The sequence below is a fragment of the Oppia nitens genome, unplaced genomic scaffold (assembly GCF_028296485.1).
Source record: "Oppia nitens isolate AA-2021 unplaced genomic scaffold, nextdenovo-longstitch-racon4-pilon3 scaffold6_pilon_pilon_pilon, whole genome shotgun sequence".
NCBI lineage: Eukaryota > Metazoa > Arthropoda > Arachnida > Sarcoptiformes > Oppiidae > Oppia > Oppia nitens.
The window spans coordinates 2090547-2113528 of record NW_026533250.1 but is presented as its reverse complement, the minus strand read 5'-3'; the positions used below and the strand labels follow the sequence as shown (position 1 = coordinate 2113528).

The 22982-nt window shown below is 28.4% G+C and overlaps 6 protein-coding genes across 6 annotated transcripts; 2 read left to right on the top strand and 4 right to left on the bottom strand.

Moving 5' to 3' along the window:
- Positions 1-803: 803 nt before the first annotated feature.
- Positions 804-1759, bottom strand: LOC128962176 (uncharacterized protein C18orf19 homolog A-like). The gene is made up of 2 exons (XM_054308527.1): positions 1270-1759; positions 804-1196 (listed from the first exon to the last, which is right to left on the bottom strand). The coding sequence occupies exons 1-2, from the start codon at positions 1725-1727 to the stop codon at positions 827-829; spliced, it is 828 nt and encodes a 275-aa protein (XP_054164502.1). The 5' UTR covers positions 1728-1759; the 3' UTR covers positions 804-826.
- Positions 1760-2745: 986 nt separating this feature from the next.
- LOC128962163 (uncharacterized) lies at positions 2746-7275 on the bottom strand. Its single transcript, XM_054308515.1, has 7 exons — positions 6371-7275; positions 6119-6309; positions 5597-6051; positions 5320-5511; positions 3067-5249; positions 2903-3006; positions 2746-2841 (listed from the first exon to the last, which is right to left on the bottom strand). The coding sequence occupies exons 1-7, from the start codon at positions 7098-7100 to the stop codon at positions 2746-2748; spliced, it is 3951 nt and encodes a 1316-aa protein (XP_054164490.1). The 5' UTR covers positions 7101-7275.
- A 77-nt stretch (positions 7276-7352) lies between these two features.
- Positions 7353-10418, top strand: LOC128962165 (DNA-binding protein SMUBP-2-like). The gene is made up of 3 exons (XM_054308518.1): positions 7353-7495; positions 7555-8523; positions 8581-10418. Exons 1-3 carry the CDS (start codon positions 7377-7379, stop codon positions 10388-10390), a joined length of 2898 nt encoding a protein of 965 aa, XP_054164493.1. The 5' UTR covers positions 7353-7376; the 3' UTR covers positions 10391-10418.
- A 141-nt stretch (positions 10419-10559) lies between these two features.
- On the bottom strand, positions 10560-16872 carry LOC128962164 (alpha-mannosidase 2-like). The gene is made up of 8 exons (XM_054308516.1): positions 16640-16872; positions 14029-14433; positions 13812-13965; positions 13045-13722; positions 12909-12982; positions 12726-12829; positions 12127-12647; positions 10560-12037 (listed from the first exon to the last, which is right to left on the bottom strand). The coding sequence occupies exons 2-8, from the start codon at positions 14384-14386 to the stop codon at positions 10570-10572; spliced, it is 3357 nt and encodes a 1118-aa protein (XP_054164491.1). The 5' UTR covers positions 14387-14433; positions 16640-16872; the 3' UTR covers positions 10560-10569.
- Positions 16873-18519: 1647 nt separating this feature from the next.
- On the top strand, positions 18520-20224 carry LOC128962170 (transcription factor E2F5-like). Its single transcript, XM_054308522.1, has 2 exons — positions 18520-18806; positions 18882-20224. The coding sequence occupies exons 1-2, from the start codon at positions 18675-18677 to the stop codon at positions 20136-20138; spliced, it is 1389 nt and encodes a 462-aa protein (XP_054164497.1). The 5' UTR covers positions 18520-18674; the 3' UTR covers positions 20139-20224.
- An 89-nt stretch (positions 20225-20313) lies between these two features.
- Positions 20314-20972, bottom strand: LOC128962177 (methylmalonyl-CoA epimerase, mitochondrial-like). Its single transcript, XM_054308529.1, has one exon. The coding sequence runs from the start codon at positions 20899-20901 to the stop codon at positions 20383-20385; it is 519 nt and encodes a 172-aa protein (XP_054164504.1). The 5' UTR covers positions 20902-20972; the 3' UTR covers positions 20314-20382.
- Positions 20973-22982: the final 2010 nt, after the last annotated feature.

Genomic DNA, 22982 nt, shown 5'->3' with positions numbered 1-22982 from the left:
TATTCATAACATTTGTTAATTAATGTCACAATTAATATAACAATCAAAACATTCCATATATTCTCATAATTTGCTTAAATATATATTCATTTTTTGCCATAATTTTCATTAATTATAAAATACTTATTGCAATACGCTTTTAAATATACAATAATTGCAATCATTATAATAACACTCATATCGGTTGTGAATTAGTGTTTATTTAGTGCCTTATCTGCAAATCATGACATTTTAATATATTTTTGTCTCATTTTTACCATGATACAATTAATATTTTTAACTGTTTATATTTTAGTTTATGTTAATATCTACTTACCTGTACTGAACACTGTGTATATTATAGATATTTATGATACAGCATTATAACAACAATGAAAACAAATATGATATGATATGTGCCTAAATATATTTTAATAATTTTATCTTTTAAAATAAACATTGTATACAATACTTGTTTTAAATAAATTTTTAACATTAAACTATCAGTTGTTTATTTAGTATTGCATTACACTTGAAAAGTATTACAATTGATGCACCATTTGGTGAAATCCTATACTTTTATGTAAATAAATAATATTTAAGAAAATATGTAATTTAAAACTACTGGTAATAAATTTCAAATAAAAATTTTCAATAAGTGTAATAAAACTTAACGAATTGATTAATAGTAAAATTAAATAACATTGTATTAATAGTTTATAATTATTGTAACCATTTTATTATATCGTAATTTAATTTTTTTTATTATGTACTCAGAAATGGTTTATTAAAATCTATAAAATTTTTTTTATAATTATCATAATATACTATAACTTTTGATTTTAAATCATTTTATTCTTGTTTTTGGCTTATTTTTAAAGCCTTTTCTCAATTCTTCTCTTTTAGCGAGTCTTTCGCGAAGAACTTTATTAAGTTGTGAACGACTTTTGATTACCTGTGCTTTGATCTGTTGTCCAGAAGGCACGGGTTTTATTAGACTTCTCTTAACGAAGAACTCAATGGTATAATAAGAGACACCAACAGTTGTGGCATATCTGGCGGGAGTCACCAACTTATACATTATTAGAGCAATGGCTATATAACCAGCAGTTCCCGCATTTGTATCAGTATTTAGCACTTTATATACAAAGTCGGGAAGCGGTAGTTTCTCGGCGTACGGCCGGATAAACTCCAGTATTGGCTTCACATCAAAACCACTGTTTTCAATATGACATCAAATATCAGTATTATTGCATCACTTAATCAATCAATAATACAATTAAGACAAACCTCTTAGCAATGATATAACAGCTGCCAAACCATAAGAGTCCAGTCACACAATGGACAGGGATTGAGATATACCAGTATTTGACAAACATATACTTGAGTTTCTTAGTTAAAGACAATTGTTTCATTTGTTTCCATTCATTTATTTCATCCACTTTTGGCACTTCTTTAACATTCTTAACAATTGTTTGTTTAGTATCTTTGACAGCATTTCTGCATATTTGAGCCAATCTTTGATTTTGTGAAAACGTTGTCCAAAGACATCGTTTCGTGTGATTATAGTTTACAATTGACTTCACAGATGATATCAATTGTGGTGTACTTCTTGTGGACCAAACATTCAGTGATCGGCTATAAGTCATTTGTGTCCATTTGTTATGACTTTTAACACATTTAATACAAATGTCACGACATTTGACTGATTGTAAAAAACAGAAAGACTTTTGACACAAATTAAACATAATATCAATCAATCAATTAATTACAAAACAAAACAAATTAAATCAATAGTAATATTAGTTTTAAAGATAACAAAAATATTACAAAATATAATATATTTATATTCATTAAAGTACTCAAAACATGTGATTCATTGATATTAATATTATTGTAAATTTAATACAGTATTGTATTGTATTGTATTGTATAGCGATATCTATAGTATTCTATACATAAAATACTGATAAACTACAGTATAATGTAATAAAGCATTGTATTGACAGAGTCTTAAACAGCGGCGACGATAGCGGCGATGCTTTTAATTTCAATTATCTGGTCAACAATACGTTATATTTAAAAGTGACCAAGGGCAATTTGTAGATAATTTTAAACTAAACAAGATTGTAATTGATTATTAATTAACTAATTGTATGATTGGGCAGATAATTGCAGTCGACTATCATTTTTATAATTTTTTTTAACAGTCCACTGTATATTATATGGCCAATCATACAATTAATTAAAAAATGACCAATTACAATCTTATTTAGTTTAAAATTATAAACAACATTGCCCTTGGTCACTTTTAAATTCAATGTATTGTTGACCAGATAATTGAAATTAATAGCATCGCCGCTGTTTAAGACTCTCTCTTGTATTGATCGGAAGTATTGTATTATTAATACTGTATAATACAGTGTATATTATAAGCGCATAAATTTTTTATATTAATTTATATACTTTTAATTCAATTCAATTTTTACAAATTATTTAATATATATTTGTTAAGATTATATAAACACATATTTTTTATATTACTAATTAAATGTTTATTTCAAAATTATACTTTTAAATAACAAAACATAATACAAAAATATTTAAAAAACAAATTATAAAATAAAAATAAAATATTGTATAATTTATATATAAAAATGTAAACATAAATAATTATATGACATAATATTATTGATTAGTTGATTATTATTATTATTGAATATATGATAATTGATATAAATATTTAAAAATTATGGTAATAACTATTCAACTGAGTTGTTTCAAACAACCGTAAACTGTGTCCACAAGTAGTTCATATCGTTGTCTCTCTTCATCCAAATGTGTTTTCAGTTGTAATAAATTCTAAAATAATTAAATTTAAATTAATTTCTAAAATAAATTAAATATAAATAACAAAACAAACCGCCATTTGTTGACTTAATTTTTCCGATTCTTTATTAATATTACGAAATTTATTCTTGAGTTCAATACTTCTTTTATAAAGAAATTGTTTTTCTTGCTTTCGTTCTGAATGTAATTATTTATCAATTAATATAATAAACAAATAATAAAAATAAAATTACAAACCATTAGAGTATCTGTCGTATGACTCCATAATGGCCTCAATTCCGGGCCATTCCTGTAAACAATCGCTGGAAAAACACTCTGAATTGTCTTCTTCTTCATCTTCTTTAGAAATGTTATTTAACTCATGTTTTGTGTAACTCTTTTGCTGTTGTTTTGCTGCAGTTTCTAAAAGAACCGATTCGTGAAATTCTTGTACAAAATCTTTATTCAACTGATTATTATGAAGTGATGATCCATTTGATTGATTGCCGAATAAAACAACTTTCCTTTGAGAGCGACTAGAATTCAATCTATTGGTATTTGAACTCATATTAATTGGTTTTGTCGTCTGAATGCTAAAACCATTATAATTACAACGATTATCACTTGAATTAAAACAAAATAACCACTTATTTAATGTTTCTTCAGTCAAATTGTTCAACAATTTAGTCCAACATTTGTTTTCTTTAATTCTCATTAATCTTTCATTCAATATTCCGTTCCACAAGAATTCAATCTCTCTTTGTTTTTCATGAGATTTTTGTTCACATAAACCAATTCCTGACATAAAATCTAATTTCAATTCAATATTTCTTTCTTCAGATACTATTGAATTGGGAAGTGTTTGACTGGCTTTCAAGACATCCGTGTCTTCTTTATTATCGACAAATGACTTCATAATATCAATTGTATCTACAATTCTATTGTCTTCTTCTTCTTCGACTTTTTCATTTAATTCGTTTTCTGGTGAAATTTGATTCAATAATTTTCTTCGTTTAATATATTTATTGAATTCAATTTGATTTTTCCTTTTATGTGTTGTTAAACTAAAAACGTTTAAAAAATGCATTTTTTGTGGACTTTCATCCAATTCTAACGGTAAACGTTTGGTTAGAATTATGTTATATTTATCTTCACTATCATCACTATAATCTGCTTCTGAATCGGAATCACTATCGAAATCATTATCTAAGTATTTAATTTGTCTTTTTTGCTTCAATTTGATTTCATCCAAATCAAGTTTAGACACCATTTTTTCTTCGACTGATTTTTGTTTAACAAGATTTTCAATACTATTAAAATCAGTGATACTTTCATTTCTTAAATTATTGCAATTCTTTGATAAATCAATTGTTAACACAGTTTTGTTTGAATTGCTTAACGTTCTTAACTCTAGATCTCTATTTGTATGATTGACTTCATTTGAAGATAAATGTTTAATAGTCGACACAATCTTTTCATTTCTTTTATTGTTTAGTCCATTATTTGATAAAATATCAAAATCGACGCCTTTTTTACTACAGCTATCGATTACAGAATTTTTAATTTCGGAATTAGAAAAAATTACATTTGATTTTTGATTGTGATTTATCGTATAATTAGTAGGTTTATCGTTATTATCTTTATGCTGCCATAAACTTTGTTTATCTGTATGTAATGCACTTACATTTTCATTACAATTTGAAGACAAATTTAACGGTTTGTTAGCTGAAGCAAAATCATTATTATCTTTTTTGTCCATCAAATTGACTGAATGTAAACTAATATCTAACGGTTCTTTAGGTAATCCACTCACAAAAGATGCGTTTAATGAATGATTAGAAACATTAACTTCACTTCTATTATGACTCTCAACAATCAGTCTTTCATTTCTCATTTTTTCTAACGAATGGTGCAATTGATGTGGACTTTCAATAATAGGATGAACGGGTGGACTATTAATATTAATTTCATTGGGTTTATAAGCACTTTGAGATAGTGTATGATTTAGAAGATGATGTCTATCTTCAGCAATAATACGTTCAGTCTGTGAATTAAGACTATCTGAATAACGCATCAAATTGAACGGCACAGACGATACTGCGCCACTTCCAGCAACTGGAAGCCATGGTGACGAAGAACTATGAAATTGACCCCTTGTAAGTAAATTAATTCTGTCCATATATGAAGCATATGAAACATTTGGTGATGGACTGGGATGTGATAGAGGTATTGAACCCGAAATTGGAGATAAATGATGAGGTAATGGTGGGTAAGGAATAGCAAGTCCTTCATAAGGCATCAAATGTGGCGGCAGTTGTGATGACGTAAGAGATGATTGCAAATTCTCTTCAAGACTTCTGTACGGTTGAAAACCAGACCCATTGTATTGTTGTGACACACGATTACTACCAATATTGTCATCGATTATATGTGTAGGAGGTCTACAAAAATTTCATAATAATATAAATAAACCAATTTTCAATATATAATTATACTATTCTATAAACTAACCTAATTATTGGTGATTTTCTATGCAAACTATTATAAATTGACTCTTTTGGTATCTCTGTATGTCCTCTATGTTCATAATATTGATGTGAATCCCTTTTCCTTAAATTATCATTTCTGTCGACCTGATGAGCCGGTATGGGAGCAATGGTGACAATTGGTGGGTTTGGGGCTACTAATCCATTCATATATCGCCTATTATGATATATAATATTATAACAATAAATATTACGGTAATACAAAAGTAAAGTACTCTATATAATATACAACATTAAATTACCCGATCGATTGATTGTGTGCTCCAATGTTTGAAAGTGATGACTGAAAGGGCGATAAACTGCTATTTTTCATACTATTTGATGAATGATTCATAGATAAGCATAATGCTGAAGATCGTTGCAATGAATCACTGGTTCCGGCCATCGGAGCAATCGTAACAATTGGTGGCGATGGGCGCATATAAGTGCTCTGAAATGGACTTCGAAATGCGGCTAAATTGGATTCATTGTTTAAATGCAAGGAACTGTTAGCACCATTCTGTTCAGACTCGGAACTATTTATCGGATCAAATGGATTGGACTGTTTGGCCAGTTTTCGAAGAGCTGACGCAAATGATGAACTTCTGTTTATCGCATTGGAATCAAGTAAACCAAGTGTTGCATTCATTAACAGTGTTGATGGTGGTCCTGGACCTGTTACCGATGCTGGTGATATTGGTGACATTGCATCGTTCATCTAAATTTCATTATTAAATATTATAAAATTAATTATAATTTTGGTCTTGACTTCAATATTAAATTACCGGTAATTTATGAACAATAGTTGAATGTCCATCAGTGATGCCTTTATTAGTTGGTGCGACAGTAATCCAATTATATTTTCTCATTTTGATCGGCACTTTCATCCTTTCATAATCTTTCCATTGAAGTGTTAATGAATCAAAACATGTGAGACAGGCCACCACATTCTCGCCATCAGATAATGTTAAGGCACCTGAAGATACTGTATAATTAGATTTATTATTGACATATAATATCATCGAATCATAACATACCAGAAGGTCTTGAGTGCTCCAATAAAAACGGGAAATATTTGAGAGCAATAGACCTAACCTTTTGACGAAATGTGGTGACACCGCATATAAAGCAAATATAATCTCTACAATTATAGGTTCTTCTCATAGGATCCCTGTCCTCAATAGCAGTCGATGCGTTATATGCAATCCATTGACTAATCAATGAGTGATAACAAAAAGTACAGACCAGAGCACAGTCCTGATCTTTGTCTCTCTCATCACATGCTTTGCTAGTTATAGCAATCAATTTCTTGAGAAATGGAAAAAACGGATAAATTCCTAATTCATGATTAATAAGTGGAGGAATTCTTGGACTGGAATATAGCCGAAATGTGTGTCCGGCCGGTGAATACTCGTTACAAATCAAACAATTAATTGACTTGAGTTGTGGTCCACCCAATGCTGACAATATGTCATCCATTGGACCACAGATTTTAGTTCTCGAAGAGTTGGCCACCGAATACGTGTTGTGCGTCGGCGTCGTTACGGTTGTCAGTAAAGGTTCGCTAATAAACTGCTGAAGAGGTGGTGGAGACGACACTTGAACTTTAAGTAGCGGTGGAGATGGAGGTCGCAATTCGGTTGGCAGACGACCGGAACCAATGCCAGCCGCGGCAGACATCATGAGATAATGGCGTTGGCCTTGAGGTATAAGTTGCGGTTCCGACGCCTCCAGAGATTGCATTGTCAATCGCGTTAAGTCACACATTTGTCACGTAGAGGACGGCTTCTGTGCCGACACTGAGCTGTAAATGTCACCAAATGGTCACTATTATGGACATTGTCTTCAATTCATTGTCTCAATTGTGTTCACTTGTGATCTCCATCTTTGTCTGCCTTTGTTTGCTAAACAATAATATCGTTCAATACTAACAACAATACAGTACTATATATTCAATACATTTATTCATTGGTTTTGACAACAATTTCGTCAATAAATGTCAACAATGTTTGCAAACAAACACCACATGATATCACATGTCATATGCATTGCGTTTGTCTTACAATTGATGAGAAAATGACAGACACTTCTGTGGATCAGTTTGTTTCACATCATTTAAAGCTCATTGATTTGGATCACAACGAAGAAATCAATCAAAACAAGTGAGTTATTATAATCACAAATGAGTTTATTGTCACAAATTAATTGATGAAATTATTAGGTCATATCAACAAAAACTATCACTAATTGATCTCCAGAATCGTGGCATTTGTCTCATTAAATTATGTAAACAATCGCTAAGAACTGGTCTCTATGGCCGCACAGTTGTTACGTTTGGTCCCATGTGGTCATCACAAGAGTTGCCTTCAAATACTATATCAAACGGTGATATTGTTGGCGTATCCGTCGGTAAAGACTCTTTAATCATTGCCTCCGGAGTTGTGCTTAAAATTATTGACACGAAATCAATTGACGTGGCTTTTGATAGAGATATTAATGAAATTAATGAATACGAAGATAACCAACGATTTAATTTGATTAAACTGTCTAACGATGTGACTCATAGAAGACTTAAAACATCTCTTAATGAACTGAATAAGAGTTGTCATCATTTGAAGAATGTCTTATTTGGCGAAACAACGATCACTGATAGTAGTGATGAAGTCTATAACGAAATAAATTATTTTAATTCAAATTTGAATGCATCACAAAAAGATAGCATTGAATTTGCTTTAAAGCAGAAAGAAGTGGCCATAATTCATGGCCCGCCGGGCACTGGAAAAACAACTGTTTTGATTGAATTCATTATGCAATGCGTCTGTAACTATGGACTCAAAGTTTTGGCAACCGGTCCATCAAATGTAAGCGTTGATAATTTGGTGGAAAAGTTAATTCAGACAAACATTGAACGAGATATTGTCCGACTCGGACATCCCGGCCGTTCTGTCTCTCATTTGCATAAATACTCTTTAGATGCCGTCATCGGACAATCAGATGATTATAAGATAGTATGTGATATGAGAGAAGAGCTACAAGAGTTGGTTACTAAACGTAGCAATTCTTACAACGAAATGAAAATTTTAAGAAAAGATCTCAAACAGAGAGAGAGAAAAGTCATAAAACAAATTCTAGAAAAGAAAAAAGTAGTTTTAACAACACTTACTACCGGTTCTCCCGACGGTGTCTTAAGGTATGATTGACTGTACAAACCATTAATAACTTAAATTGATTTTTTGTCTATAATTAGAAATATACTAAATTCTGATGGATTTTATCCTTTTGATGTCATTGTGATTGATGAGTGTTCACAGGCTATAGAAGCTTCGGCGTGGATTGTCTTGAATTGTGGTCATAAATGTGTATTAGCTGGAGATCACTGTCAATTACCACCGACTATAATATCCGAAAAGGCAGCAAATGGTGGTTTAAATATTTCATTAATGGAAAGATTAATAAAACAATTTAATGACAAACAAATTGTACGAATGCTTGACATTCAATACAGAATGAACGACAAAATAATGAATTGGTCTTCAGAGCAATTTTATAACAATAAATTAAAAGCTAACCAATTGGTTAAAGATCACAATCTCAATGATTTAATTAAAGCATCAAATATTCCTCCTCTAGTATTGATAGATACTGCAGGATGTGATATGAATGAACTCGATCTCGAAGATGAAGAATCAAAAGGAAATGAATATGAAGCCGATATCGTCTTAATTTATGTCAAACGTCTTATTCAAATAGGATTCTCTCAGACATCAATTGGTATAATAAGCCCATATAACCTACAGGTGCAGCTTATTAGGACACGACTTCATGAGTATCCAAAAATTGAAATCAAATCAGTGGATGGATTTCAAGGTCGAGAAAAAGAAATAATTATTTTGTCTTTTGTTCGATCAAATGACTTGCAAGACATTGGTTTCCTTTCTGAAAGAAGACGTATTAATGTTGCCATAACTCGTGCCAAACGACACGTAACACTGATCTGTGATTCTGATACTGTATGTAATGATTCAACAATAAAGTCATTGATTGATCACTTCCATGAAAATGGAGATATTATTTGTGCTCAAGAATTTAAATCAGAAATGCAAAATATAACACAATTTTCGAGACCATTAAATTTAAGGTTTAAAACAAATGAAATTAATAAATCAAATCAAAAAAGCATTCAAAAACAAAATTCTAAACAAAGTATCGGTAATAAAAAAAATGAGAAATCAATAATTACATCAAATGTTAAGTCAATTATTCAGACAAATATTAATGAGAAGTTGGATGAGAAAAGAGAGTCAGAAATTGAAATGAAAATTCAATTATTTATTTCAGACAAATCTTCTAATGAATTATCATTTCCATCTCATTTGTCTTCTTATGAGAGACTTTTGGTTCACAAAATTGCCGAAACATTTCAATTAATTCACGAAAGTGTTGGCGAAGGAAATGAAAGGTATATTATTGTTAAGAAAAAGTTGTCGAATAAAAGTCTAAATAAAGAACATAAAACTGAAAAGTCTATTGTCGTCGCGGATCAACTTAATTGTGATTTAAATGCAACAATAGCTAGTGGTAGTAGTGAACAAAAGAATAATTGGATTAAAAAAGATAGTGTAAAGTCTAAGACAACAAACAATGAAAGTGAGAAAAAAGCAAAGAAAAACAATAAAAGTAGTGATTTAAAGAAAAATATTAATTTGTCAGCTGATGATGACTTGGATCAAATGATAGCCAAAGTGAAATTAGCTGACAATACTTGTAATTATTTAAATTGTAAGACGAATATAGTTGTTTTAGGACAAAAATGTCAGTTTTGTGGCCACAGATTCTGTTTAAAGCATGCAATGCCTGAAATTCACGGATGTGGGGATAAAATCAGAGATTTTGTCCGATCAAACACTAGAAAAGATGGTATCGTTTATCCCGGTTCAGGAGTTATACAAAGAAAACCATTGGATTCACATAAACGACAATATTTGGAGAAGAAATTGAACGATAAATTAAATGAAAAATCTAAAGAACGCAAAACTAAGACAAAATCAGAGAAATGATTCATATAATTGTTAATAACTATTAGTTGACTTTATGTTTATTAATATATTTATAAAATATGAAAATTTAACGAAATAAATATTTTTTACATAAAATACTGATGAAAATCTTCATATATCACAGAATCTCAGATTTTTGTAGTGGTTTAGGCCTTTCAGACTAGTTTTGAATAAATGCTTTATGTTTGCAATTGATATACATTTATATGCATTTCATTGATATTTAGTTTGCTATCAATTGAGATATCGGACTCTTTTTCATAAAGTGCTGATAAACTCATGCGACTAATCAATGGTTGCAAAGATTTGGTGACTATCGGTGAGAAATGTTTAGTCAGTTCAATAGCCGAAGCATTGGCACACTTAGCTTCACAGGAAACGGCCCATCGGTGCAAAAAGAGGTTATATTTGTTACCTTTCGAGGAACGTCTTAAATTCATGAGATGTATATTACATGGAAATGGATTGTGTAAAAAGTAAACCTCACTTAATGTACTTTTAAAAGTGCTGTACATTAGTACGGGTGGTGTCAACAACTTCTGTAATTCTAATTGTGATTCTAATGTTGGTTTCAATTCTTGTGGGACACGCGATGGTACTGTTGATACTCTTTCTAATAATAATTTAAATGTCTCTCGAGTTTTCCTATTATCGACAACTCCTTGATTAAGACCTCTTTGATCATCTTGAAGAAGACGTCTGTCCAAAAAGATGTCGACCCAACCCGATCGAGGACTCGTCGTTCCCAATGGTTGTCCCGATAAGACACTTAACCGATGCATTTCATCTTCAATATAAACAGTGGTAGGCATTGGATAAATATTTCCTTGGAGTGGGATTTTAGTATAACGTTTGCGTTTAATCATTTGAAACCCATTGAGATCCGTATAAAAAATATCACTGTTTTCTATATCACTAAAGAATCGGATCATTAGTTCTTTATTTCCAAACAGAGAATGAGTTATTAGAAATTCATTTTCCATTTCAATATATTTCTTGTCTTTAATTACAGCGATTTGATGTCTAATAGGTATTGGTTTTTCAATGATTGTCTCAAATTTGGTCAAAATATTTCCTTTAGTAATCCTAATCTTGCAATTGCTGTAAACCAAGTCCTGAGCGTTTTCATTGTCGGGAAGAAATATATAAGCGCCACTCTTCTGAACTTTTTTACTTCCGGGTCGAGTACCGTATGTCATGAATTTCATCCTCAAGTTTATTGTCATGTCATTGATAGTCATCTGACGGAGCATACCGTCAGCGCCGCTAAATTTAAGTCCAATGTTATCGGTTTCTAAGTGTATTTCAGTGGGTGTTTCATCATATGATATAATGTTTTCGGTTATATTATTGTATTTATTATCGAAATTATATAAAGTGACAGCACTTGGCGTCCGATGACTTTTAATATCATTACAAACTTCAACACTATATTGAACTAAACTCAATGCCTTCATATGAATTGTAAAACAGGCCTCAATTCTATCATCTAATAGCTTATCCATTGCCCAAACTTTGTTAATTTGAATGTTTTCCACTTGAATGCCATCATTATCTTTAATACACCAATTATTCAAAATAGGTTTCACATGAATACAAACCAATTCATGCGTTGAGAATCCCAATGAATTAAATATTACAAAATACCTAAAAATTTAATTAATTCATAAAAATAAACAAAAATTAATTAATATAAATGAAATACAAATAAATATTATATTATATATATTATATACCAAATCTGATCGTTGTTATCAATTGTGAATACAGTCTTAACGGATGGTGTGTATGAATTGGGAAGTTTATCAACAAATTTTAGTTCATTTAAATCATTGGTCTCGTAATGCAATAAATTTATTATGGATTGGGCACTGATTTTCTCCAAATTTTCCAATGATTTAAACATACGATTAGCGTAATCATTGACAACAACATCTTTAGCTGTTCCAGTGATACCGTCGTGATGTTGAAATAGTGCTAAATTTTGTCGCGCGTAGACAAACATTGGTAACAATGCGTTAAGTCGATCAATAGAGTGATGATTAACAATCGTTGCCAATGAATAGATAATTTCAGTACTTCTCAGATGAGACTCTAAAATACGTTCAAAACGCTTATAAAAAGGCTTTGAGGTATAATATCCGCTCCAATAGTGATCATCTCTATCACTATATGTAAAGAAATCACCCGTAAGTGTTGGCAAATTAGTTTGTCCTTTAAGTGATTCAAAATAATCACTTAATGTCGCAAATTTTATCTATTATTACAAAATGATATAATTTACTATTCGCTCAATTATTGATAAATTATTTAAATTAATTCCAGAAATACATACTTCAACATTGAATTCAGGTCTTGAATTCATATAATCAAACAATTTTTGATAATTTTCTGACTGTAAATCCCATTCATCAGTTTTATCAAAACGAAAATCATCCCCTATTTATATATAATATTAAATATTGTTGTTTAGTAATAATAATTATTATTTTATTAAATGTCTTTAATTATTCCAAACCTATGGGAACTAAAAGTGATTTTGTTTTATAGAGCATAGATTTTTTTCGGTACTGATCCAAAAGTAAAAGAGATCTAAGTTTAAAATAAACAAAATTAGTTGAAATACATATTAAATAAATATAAATGTGGCAAACCTTTGATGAATATTATTATCGGTAATCTTCTGTGGCGGTACTTTCCACGGACATTTGACACGTGATGGCGGCAATCGTTTGAAGTCAAATTGACAACAAATTTTCGGATCGGGACCACACGTGTGCGGGACATCATATGAATAGAAGGGCTCGATGTGCGCTACTATATCATTGTCGACATTACTTTCCCAGGATTGTCGCCAACGAAACTCAAGTTGTTTATTATAAGCTAAATATTTTTTGATAGCGTAATGCACTCTTTGAACTACCATTCCTTCAAATCCCATTTCTTTAAGAATAAAAGCCATTGTAGGTGAGAGACCAAATGGATCAATAGCCCAACCATATTTAGGTTTAACTCCCAAATGATCCATAAGCCATTCGTGTCCCTCAACTAATTGTGTAATTATTGCAAAATAGTGAACATTTGCCTCATCATTCATAACCCACCCGCCGGTAACGATCTCAAGTTGACCGGATTCTGCCAATTGCTTCATCTTAACCCTCATTTGGTCATCTTTGACTGTCTCCCACCACGCGCTTAAATAACTAGTTTCGGCCCAAATAAACTTAAGTTTTGTATTTTGACTCAATTTATTTACTGAATTATCTAAAATATGTTTGGTTTGTTCTCTAAAATATCTGTCAAATGTTTTAATCCAACCTGGGTCATTGTGACTATTGATAATATAAATAATAATAATAATACAATAAGACAATATGTTTAATATAAAATATACAATTAATTAGACAACTAACTGCTTTACCTGTGCGGTACTACAAACACTTTCAATTTGTTTGCTTTAGTAAATGCCGTTTCATTAACTATGAGTTCCCAACCCTGTTTCCAAACTCCTCCATCCGTATTATCAAACTTAAGCTCTTCATAGACATCACTTAGCGATATATTTGATTTAAATACTTATAAAATTTAAAATAAAATCATTTAATTAACAATAATTAAAATGACACTAAAAATTATACCATTTTCTGACTTTTTCGACAAACAGATAGAGTTATCGCGAATGTAGTCTAATATTTCAATTTCTTCATTTTGTTTGTTAATGTTTTCATTAATATCTTTAAATACTTTATCTAATTTATAGCGAATACTTTTCAATAGATCTCTATTCTGTTTAAGACCTAATTCAAGACCAGACAATCTGTAATTGATTTGTTTTTCTATATTATCATTATTATTGACAATAGTTTTCGGTTTAATTTCAAGTTCATCGATAAGTACAAAGTAATAGACAAATGCAGTAAAAAGTGAAATAAGAAAAACCAAAATAATAGTCAAATATAGAGAACGCGTTGACTTTTTTTTGGTCAATCGGTACATCTTTTCCAATGGACAACAACCACAACCATTACAATCACATATAACACCTATTTTGTCAAAACAATAGAAATATCAATTAGTTTTTATTGCCGAACATACCTATAAATTATAGTATAAATATAGGCTATATTATAGACTATATAACTTTTACTTAAGCTATAAAGATTACATTATATACATAAAAATATTTATATTATAAATAGAAAATCATGATTGACTCGACAATTATTATTTTAAAAACATTATACAGGTATTAGCTATTTAATTAATACACAAATTGTGTAAACTTTTTACAAAAAACAAAATAATTTTTAAATAAAATACAACTAATTATATGAAATGGCATTACTATAGATTCTGTGTATTATATAATTTATACTAAACTATTGTAAATGATAAAATACAGCTAATATTGTATATTGACAATCATCAAGATTTTTAATATTTATTTATATAAATTGAGTTTAAAAACATTGGTACCAGGAACAATCTATGCTTATAATATTATATTATTTTATGTATAATATAATAACAAAATAATAATATATCAGAAATAATATAACAAATGATCAATAATAAGAAATAACAGATAAACATATATTTTATTAAAATATTATAAAACATATAAACACTAGAGTTCTTATTCAATGCAATACATAATTTTGATAAAATCACATAACTATCAGTTTTTATAAAAAAAAGTTATATAATGCAACAAAAATAGTGTATTAATAAGTGGGCCGTAAAATAATTTTTATACAATAATTATTGTAATATACAGTAATTTACATTATTCTCGATTTCCTATAGTAATGACAAATATACTTTAGTTCATAACATTTGATAACTCTAATGATTATAACATATTGAATACACAAAAATACAATATATAATATTAAATTTCATATACTTTATATTATACATTAAATGTATATTTTGTAACAATACACATAATATAAAATATTTTGAAGGTTGTATCGACATTATAAGTAAAGTATTTTATGCAAATAATTAGCAATAAATATAAACTAAATACTTAATTTATATAAACCTAATAATTTAAAATGCTATTTTAAAAAAGCAAAATAATTTTAATCAACTTTAAAAACAAAGGACATGAATGGTAAACATAACGGTTATTAATATACAGTTTACTATTTGTTATTTTCATAAAATTATTAAAGTAAGTGTCGAATAAATTGTTAATTTAATTTTTAATTAACAGGTTTTATATTTTTACATACAATTAAATATAATGAATATATTATAAAAATTACATCATCAAAGAAATGCTAATTATTATATGAAATACTGAAATATCAAACTTTAATAAACTTTAAAATAATATATTAGTAAAATGTTAAAATTAGAAAATTATTTAAAGATAATTTTGTTTACTACAAAAATTATTTATTTTATTGATAAAATATTATTTATTAATAAATAAAGCATAATTTATTTTCAATGACAAAATAAAAATTATTTAATAGTAAATTTAATACTGTGACTATTTTTTTTATTAACTACAGTAATAATAAAATTTATTTATAATAAAATTCATTAAAACATAAGTAACCAATAGTTTGTTTAAAATTTTGAAATTCAAATAAATATGAAATAAATTTAACAATCTCATTTTTAATTTATTTTAATTATTAACTAAATTTAAAATAAATGTTTATCAATATTATTATTACATAATTATAATTATTATCAAAAGCAAACTGCAAACTACTGTATATAACAAATAGTAATAATTAAAACATACTGATATATTGATGATAAAAATTATTACAAATATTATAATTGTAATAAATTTTGTATTAAAATTGATTATTAATTAATTTCGATGTTTTCTACAATATATATATCATATTAATACCTAATTAACAAACTATTATTTTTGTCATTTATAACACATTTAACAATTGGGTCATTCATTCATATTGTTTTAAATTGTAATACAATTATATTAAATAAAGAAAATATTTATAAAAACTGATCGCATCATTGATTAAGTCATAACTTAATATCATTTAGTTTGTATTGTTTGAAAAATGAGACCAACAATAGACATACACTAGACATACACTAATCATAATTTATTACAAATTATTATAATATCAACAATCAAATCAATTAATTTTATTTATCATATATACTATCACTGATCAGTGATCACTAACAGCATCAATGGTATCACCAAATGACTAGAAGATCATTGAGTGATATCTATTAATAAATGTGTCTTACCTTTGATGAGAAATATATCTAAAGAAAACACATCCAAACATATATACGACCAGAAAATGAGTCATCAATTGGTTGTTTAGTTTAATCAATCAAAAGACAAATCACTACAAAAAATCATTTAATTTTTAATCAATAGATCACTAAATATTGCAAATGTTTTTTATCACATCATTTACTCAATGCATGTCTAATATTAATATGCATTCAATCATTCAATGCAATGATCGGCAAAACTATGTAAACACTGTTTAGATGTAATGTATTATAAATACTGTATTTATGTGTTATATAACAAACATTTTACAGTTATTGATGACAACGCTATCTATGAGAAAGATTTGTCACAATTAGGGTTCGATTAAATTCTATCCCTCTATTTATTTAACAAAAGTTGATTATTTACCCAATCCATGGATCAGCAAATAAGGATAAGATATTGATTAACAATTATTCAAGAGATTACTATTCAGTCTCTTATATATCTCAATATTAAATGACTATTTTTAGAGAGAGAGAGAGAGAGAGAGAGAGAGAGAGAGAGAGAGAGAGAGAGAGAGAGAGAGATGCATATACAGTATAATATTTATTTGTATAACAAAAAATTATTTAATTTCAAAAATTAAAACATAATTCAATGCATAATTCAATAAGTATTTATCGGTAAGTGTTTGTCATTTTTATTATCCATATTTCGCGGTACCTTCTGATGAGTCCTCCGACGACAATAGACAACGAAATAGCTCTATAAAGGTATAAATTGTGTCGCAGTTCGTGACCAATGGTATCGTAAAAGTTTGTCTGTTAGGCAACAAAAATATAGAGGAAATTGCAATCATTACTAAAAATTTTTATATGAAATATATTTTTGCTTTCTAACTATGAAAGAGAGGAAAACTAAAACAATTTTTAATATTTTCCGCGAAAAATAGAGAGATTTTATCAGGGAATTTCCCTCCCTGGGAAAGTTTCCATAACTCTAGTCACATGAAGTCTAATGATTTAATTTTTTAAATTTTATTTTTACCAACTCATCAAAAGAGTCAATATCTGAATTCGTTATGTCTGTTTGTCTGACTGTCTGTCTATCAATCCGATTGTTAATCTAAACTACATATTCCCTTAGTTAGCATACGTAAGAATATATAATCTAATCTAATTGTGATTAATCCGAAAATTATCAAATAATAATACTTAACAAAAATTTTCAAAAGTATTTCAAACAATTTATTACTATTTAGTAAATTGAGAAATAAAACGATAAGATTTGAATAAAATAATTATCTTATTATAGTTCAGTGTAAATAGTATGGGGAGATATATGTATGCATTTGGGAGAGTATTCGGTTAGACAGGTATTCGACTGATTAGTTTATATTAAATATCTGATAAACCATACATTCAATTTAAAAATGACCAAGAACATAATTGTAGATAATAGTCAACTATTTTATGTCAATGTTATTATCTAGTTCGTTTTACAATCAAAATTGACCAATTACAATAATGTTGAGTATAATATTATCTACAATTATGTTCTTGGTCATTTTTAAATTGAATGTATGGTTTATCAGATATTTAATATAAACTAATCAGTCGAATACCTGTTTAACCGAATACTCTCCCAAATGTATACACATATCTATCCATAGTTTTTACATTATTATAGTTTATTCTATCAATAATTAATTTCATATAATATTGGAAAAACATTATTTCAATAATTATTGTCTATTTTAAGCTATTATAACAATGATGTTATTTTTATAATATACAGTATTAGTATTATAATTAAAAGCAATAATAATAACTAAAAGATTATAATTATTATAAACATTTTTTTTGTAAATTATAATAAAACCTAAGTTTTCAAACTCATTGAAACTTTCAATACATAAGTAATGTAACGATATATCGATAATCGTTTGAAAGTATCGATTGTCGGCTTTGTTTGCATTGAAATGAATGAAACGGATATTTAAAGCAAATTGAATGAAACGATTGATTTGATGACCATTTGGTGATAATTTGGTGGACAATGAATGAAATGTCGGAACTGTCAGACTGTGGCTCATCGGCCAGTCGTCATGAGAAGAGTTTGGGATTATTGACCACACGTTTCGTGAGTCTTCTTCAGGACGCAAAGGATGGCGTACTCGACCTCAAAATGGTTTGATTGACCACTCATTGCATTTGTTTTGATTTACATTTAAATGATTAAACCAATTGTCTATTTGATGATTAGGCCGCCGATACACTGGCTGTGCGACAAAAGCGCCGCATTTATGACATAACCAATGTTTTGGAGGGCATCGGTCTGATTGAGAAAAAGTCTAAGAACTCAATCCAATGGTTAGGTGCGGGTCCCGGATGTAACACAAGAGAGATTACCGACAAGTTATTGGCCCTAAAGGAAGAATTGGTTGAATTGGACGATAAAGAGATGGAATTGGATCAACACTTTTCTTGGGCCAAACAATCTATTCATAACATAACTGATGACTCATTTAATAAAAGTATGGCATTTCTTAATCATGAAGACGTCAACAATACTTTTGCCGAACAAATGTTATTAGTAATTCAAGCACCAGTTGGTACTCAACTAGAAGTACCACTTCCTGATGCGGATATATCTGATGATATGTCGCTTTATGATGCAAATGACATCGAAGGAAGGCCTACTAAGAGAAGAAAATATCAAATTCATCTTAAGTCGAGAAGTGGACCAATAAATGTAGTATTGGTTAATAAATGCGAAGACAATTATCAAAAAGAACTGATCCAAGTGTTGAATAACGATAACAATGAACTAACAACCACTATAGACACCATTCGCATCGATTCCTTTACTCCTGAAAAGAGTACAACAAGTTTTACCGAAATTAAATCTCCGATTAAACAAAACAATGAGAGTGTCATAACCGACAATACAAGTACTCACACTCATGGGACCAGATCTGCCACAAGAGCTGCTAACAAACCCAATGAAAAACTGAATGATTCGCAGTCACCCAAAAAAGTCTCTAAAAGAGGTATCAATACTAAGTCTACTAAAGAACCGGTGAGTAATAATTTAGTGAATGAAGATATTATCTCAGAGATGACGTCGACGCCACCTCTGCGGCAATTATCTCCTCGTAAAGCAGCGCAACACCACCTTTTTGTTACTACAACGAGGTCTCAAACACAGAAACTCGATGTCACTAAAGGAGCCAAAGGACCGGTAACTCAAACTAAAGAGCGGTCAACAAATAAATCTACAAAACAAATGACATCAAAATCGATAGAACTTGAAGTGAGCGAAGATTCAGATCATATCGACAATGTGTCTGAATATAACAAAACACGTATACCATTGGCACAGAAGCAGATTAAAGATATCGATGATATGGTTACTCCTGATGTTTTCGCACCACTTCTTAGACTTAGTCCACCACCAAATGGTCGCGACTATTGTTTTAATTTGGATAAAAATGAAGGCATATGTGATCTTTTCCTATAATATAAGCTTGAAATTCAATATTGATTTCCAATCATTTGTCAAATCATTGACATCACGACTACTATTATTCACAAATCAAGAAAATTCATCACAATTTCTAATTATATTTTGTTGAATACATTAAAAATGTTTTCAAAACTTGTTATTTAGTACTAATTATATATAATTATAATGACATTTCTAATAAAAAAAATTATTGGTTTATAAATCATGAAATATATTCAAGAAATGATAAAACAATTGTTTATTTCTGTTCCAATTCAATGAGGACTCCATTGCAGTCTTTCGGGTGCAGAAACACCACATCCTTGCCGTGCGCTCCAGTCTTCGGTGAATCAGATAATATACGAATTCCTTTTGCTTTGAGGTCATCGATGGCCGCATAGATGTCGTCCACTTCAAGACATATGTGATGAATGCCTCCACTCGTGTTCTTTTGTAGGAATGACCAAATGGGAGAATTTTGTCCACCAATTGGATCCAAGAGTTCAACTTTTGTGTTATTCAAGTTCACGAAGACTGTGTTAACGCCGTGTTCTGGCAGAACATTGGTGTCACTCGTGTTAAGTTTGAAGACATCTCTATAGAGTTGCGAACCATTATTCACATCATTGGTAGCGATGGCGATGTGATTCAAACCCAACACTTTCCACGGCCTACCTGTCCGTTGACTCAATTGTTTGACACCAATAATGCAATAGTTTTTCACTAATAAATGCTTCAATTTATGAGAATTTCTAAACAATGGTAACAGTGATGACATCGTGTGATATATCTATTGATTTTGAAGACTCTTTTGTTGTTGACTATTGTCTATCGTCTGTTGACTTTGTGGTCTGTCTTTTGTAAAGTATTGGTATATTTGTATCGACAGTATTCCGAAGCCAGCAATAGTAATGCCAATACACGTGTTGACCGCTAATCGATGGACTTTATTACCGATTTGTGACGGCTTCGGGTATTTGTACATCACTTGAATCACTTAATGATATTTGTGTTATAATTGCTATCTATTTATCATTCATTCACTGCTTTTATCTTAAAATCTGTTTAATTAAAGTATTTTTTTATAAACATTTCAATGTTTATGATTTCAATACATTTATGCACTGCTATTGCATATTGTGTTTAAAAATGTTTTCGACGATATTTATTGTATTCATTGATTGAATTATAAATAATTGGATTTAATTGACATTCAATTAATTATAAATTTATTTTAATGTAAAATTGTATTCAAACTATTAATAGCTACACGTAATAAAATGTGTATCAATAGTTAGCTCAAAACACGTGCAACAATACTTACGCGCTTACAGTTTATTATAAACAGTATATTTTATTTATTAATTTTTTATTTAATAAATTAAAATTATTAATAATCGCATTAAAAAGTAATTGTTTGCGTGACATAAATATGACACAAACATTGAATAAATTATATAGTAGTATAATAATAGATAATAAGTCATTAATACTAATACTAAATAATATTATGGAATATACAGTATATTAATACTGTATATTGAAATGATTATTATTAGAGTTAGAGTTATAAAAATTATTAACTTTAAAATATATGACAATTTTTATAGGATTAAAAAAATTTACGGTTATTAAATACTAAAATGTAAATTAACCATATTATTACTATCATAATAATTATATATATATATATATATATATATATATATATATAAATATTCAAATAGATAATTTTAAATATTAATTACTATTTAAATACTTTTATTTTTAATAGATACATATAATTTATTAATTGTCAAGTTTTTAAAATAAATATAATAAACATATGACATATCTTATTATCTTAACTTTAATAATAGTGTAATTCAATTGAAATATTATTAATCCTAGTATTTCCAGATTAAATTCTGAATTGAATTTTATTTAGAATTTTGTTTAGAATTTTGTTTAATCATATGTTATAACTTATAATTTATTATCTAATATTATATTTTTATTATTAAAATTAAAATACATTTATGTTGTGTTAAAATGTGCAATACATCAAACATTGACTTTAAGTAACCTATAAATTATATATTATAAGGAATCCATAGTAAATCATATGAGTGGACACAAGGCATCAAAAGAGGGAATCTAGAGATCAATGGATTAGAAAAGAAATTAACAAAAACTCATAAATTCTTAAATATAATAATATATAATATATTAATCAAATTTAAATCAAATTCATATATCATTTATTATATGCTCTTATCATTAATTGTTGAAACTTGTGTGAAACAAAATGTTTTCAAATAACTAATATTTTTTAAATAAAATAAACAATTAATTTAATAATATAAAACTACTAATATATTGATAACTACTTGATTTAATAAAATATTACTGTATATAAAACACTTATTTTACCAATTAATTACCTGTTGACCACTACATTTGTATTTTATATTTATAGACAAACAGATAAAAAAATTTCAAAATTTGTAATAATTATAAATAAATTAGACTTTTTTAAATAATTTTATTTATTGAATATAATTATTAAAAAATAAAATTAGTTATAATTAAAATATTAGTAAATAATGTCAAGGATGGGTTGGGTTAGTTAAGTTAGGATTGAATTTCAAGTGTTTTGAATTTAATGATAACTATCAGTAAAAATAATTTATGTGACATTTTAGTAATTTTACCCATAATTTGCTAAATTTGTGTGATTTTCAATTTACAGTCCATTTCGGTAATTATTACATCAAATGGCCTAATGTTTGCCGAAATTGTTAGCATTACTTACGTATATGTCTTATATTATACTGTATTATATAATAGAGAAATGTAGTGAAAGTGTTGTATAGTTTT

What these genes read in the sequence shown, in the direction of transcription:
- LOC128962176 (XM_054308527.1), bottom strand. Translation starts at nt 1,727, where the DNA reads ATGTTTAATTTGTGTCAAAAGTCTTTCTGTTTTTTACAATCAGTCAAA. An exon ending in TGTTATATCATTGCTAAGAG is followed by an intron (nt 1,197 to 1,269) that starts GTTTGTCTTAAT and finishes TATTGAAAACAG; the next exon opens with TGGTTTTGATGTGAAGCCAA.
- LOC128962163 (XM_054308515.1), bottom strand. Translation starts at nt 7,100, where the DNA reads ATGTGTGACTTAACGCGATTGACAATGCAATCTCTGGAGGCGTCGGAA. An exon ending in GGAGCACTCAAGACCTTCTG is followed by an intron (nt 6,310 to 6,370) that starts GTATGTTATGAT and finishes CAGTATCTTCAG; the next exon opens with GTGCCTTAACATTATCTGAT. An exon ending in ATACGACAGATACTCTAATG is followed by an intron (nt 3,007 to 3,066) that starts GTTTGTAATTTT and finishes AATTACATTCAG; the next exon opens with AACGAAAGCAAGAAAAACAA.
- LOC128962165 (XM_054308518.1), top strand. Translation starts at nt 7,377, where the DNA reads ATGCATTGCGTTTGTCTTACAATTGATGAGAAAATGACAGACACTTCT. An exon ending in GAAGAAATCAATCAAAACAA is followed by an intron (nt 7,496 to 7,554) that starts GTGAGTTATTAT and finishes TGAAATTATTAG; the next exon opens with GTCATATCAACAAAAACTAT. An exon ending in TCTCCCGACGGTGTCTTAAG is followed by an intron (nt 8,524 to 8,580) that starts GTATGATTGACT and finishes GTCTATAATTAG; the next exon opens with AAATATACTAAATTCTGATG.
- LOC128962164 (XM_054308516.1), bottom strand. Translation starts at nt 14,386, where the DNA reads ATGTACCGATTGACCAAAAAAAAGTCAACGCGTTCTCTATATTTGACT. An exon ending in GTCGAAAAAGTCAGAAAATG is followed by an intron (nt 13,966 to 14,028) that starts GTATAATTTTTA and finishes AAATTTTATAAG; the next exon opens with TATTTAAATCAAATATATCG. An exon ending in GTGTTTGTAGTACCGCACAG is followed by an intron (nt 13,723 to 13,811) that starts GTAAAGCAGTTA and finishes TATTATCAATAG; the next exon opens with TCACAATGACCCAGGTTGGA.
- LOC128962170 (XM_054308522.1), top strand. Translation starts at nt 18,675, where the DNA reads ATGAATGAAATGTCGGAACTGTCAGACTGTGGCTCATCGGCCAGTCGT. An exon ending in GCGTACTCGACCTCAAAATG is followed by an intron (nt 18,807 to 18,881) that starts GTTTGATTGACC and finishes TTTGATGATTAG; the next exon opens with GCCGCCGATACACTGGCTGT.
- LOC128962177 (XM_054308529.1), bottom strand. Translation starts at nt 20,901, where the DNA reads ATGTCATCACTGTTACCATTGTTTAGAAATTCTCATAAATTGAAGCAT.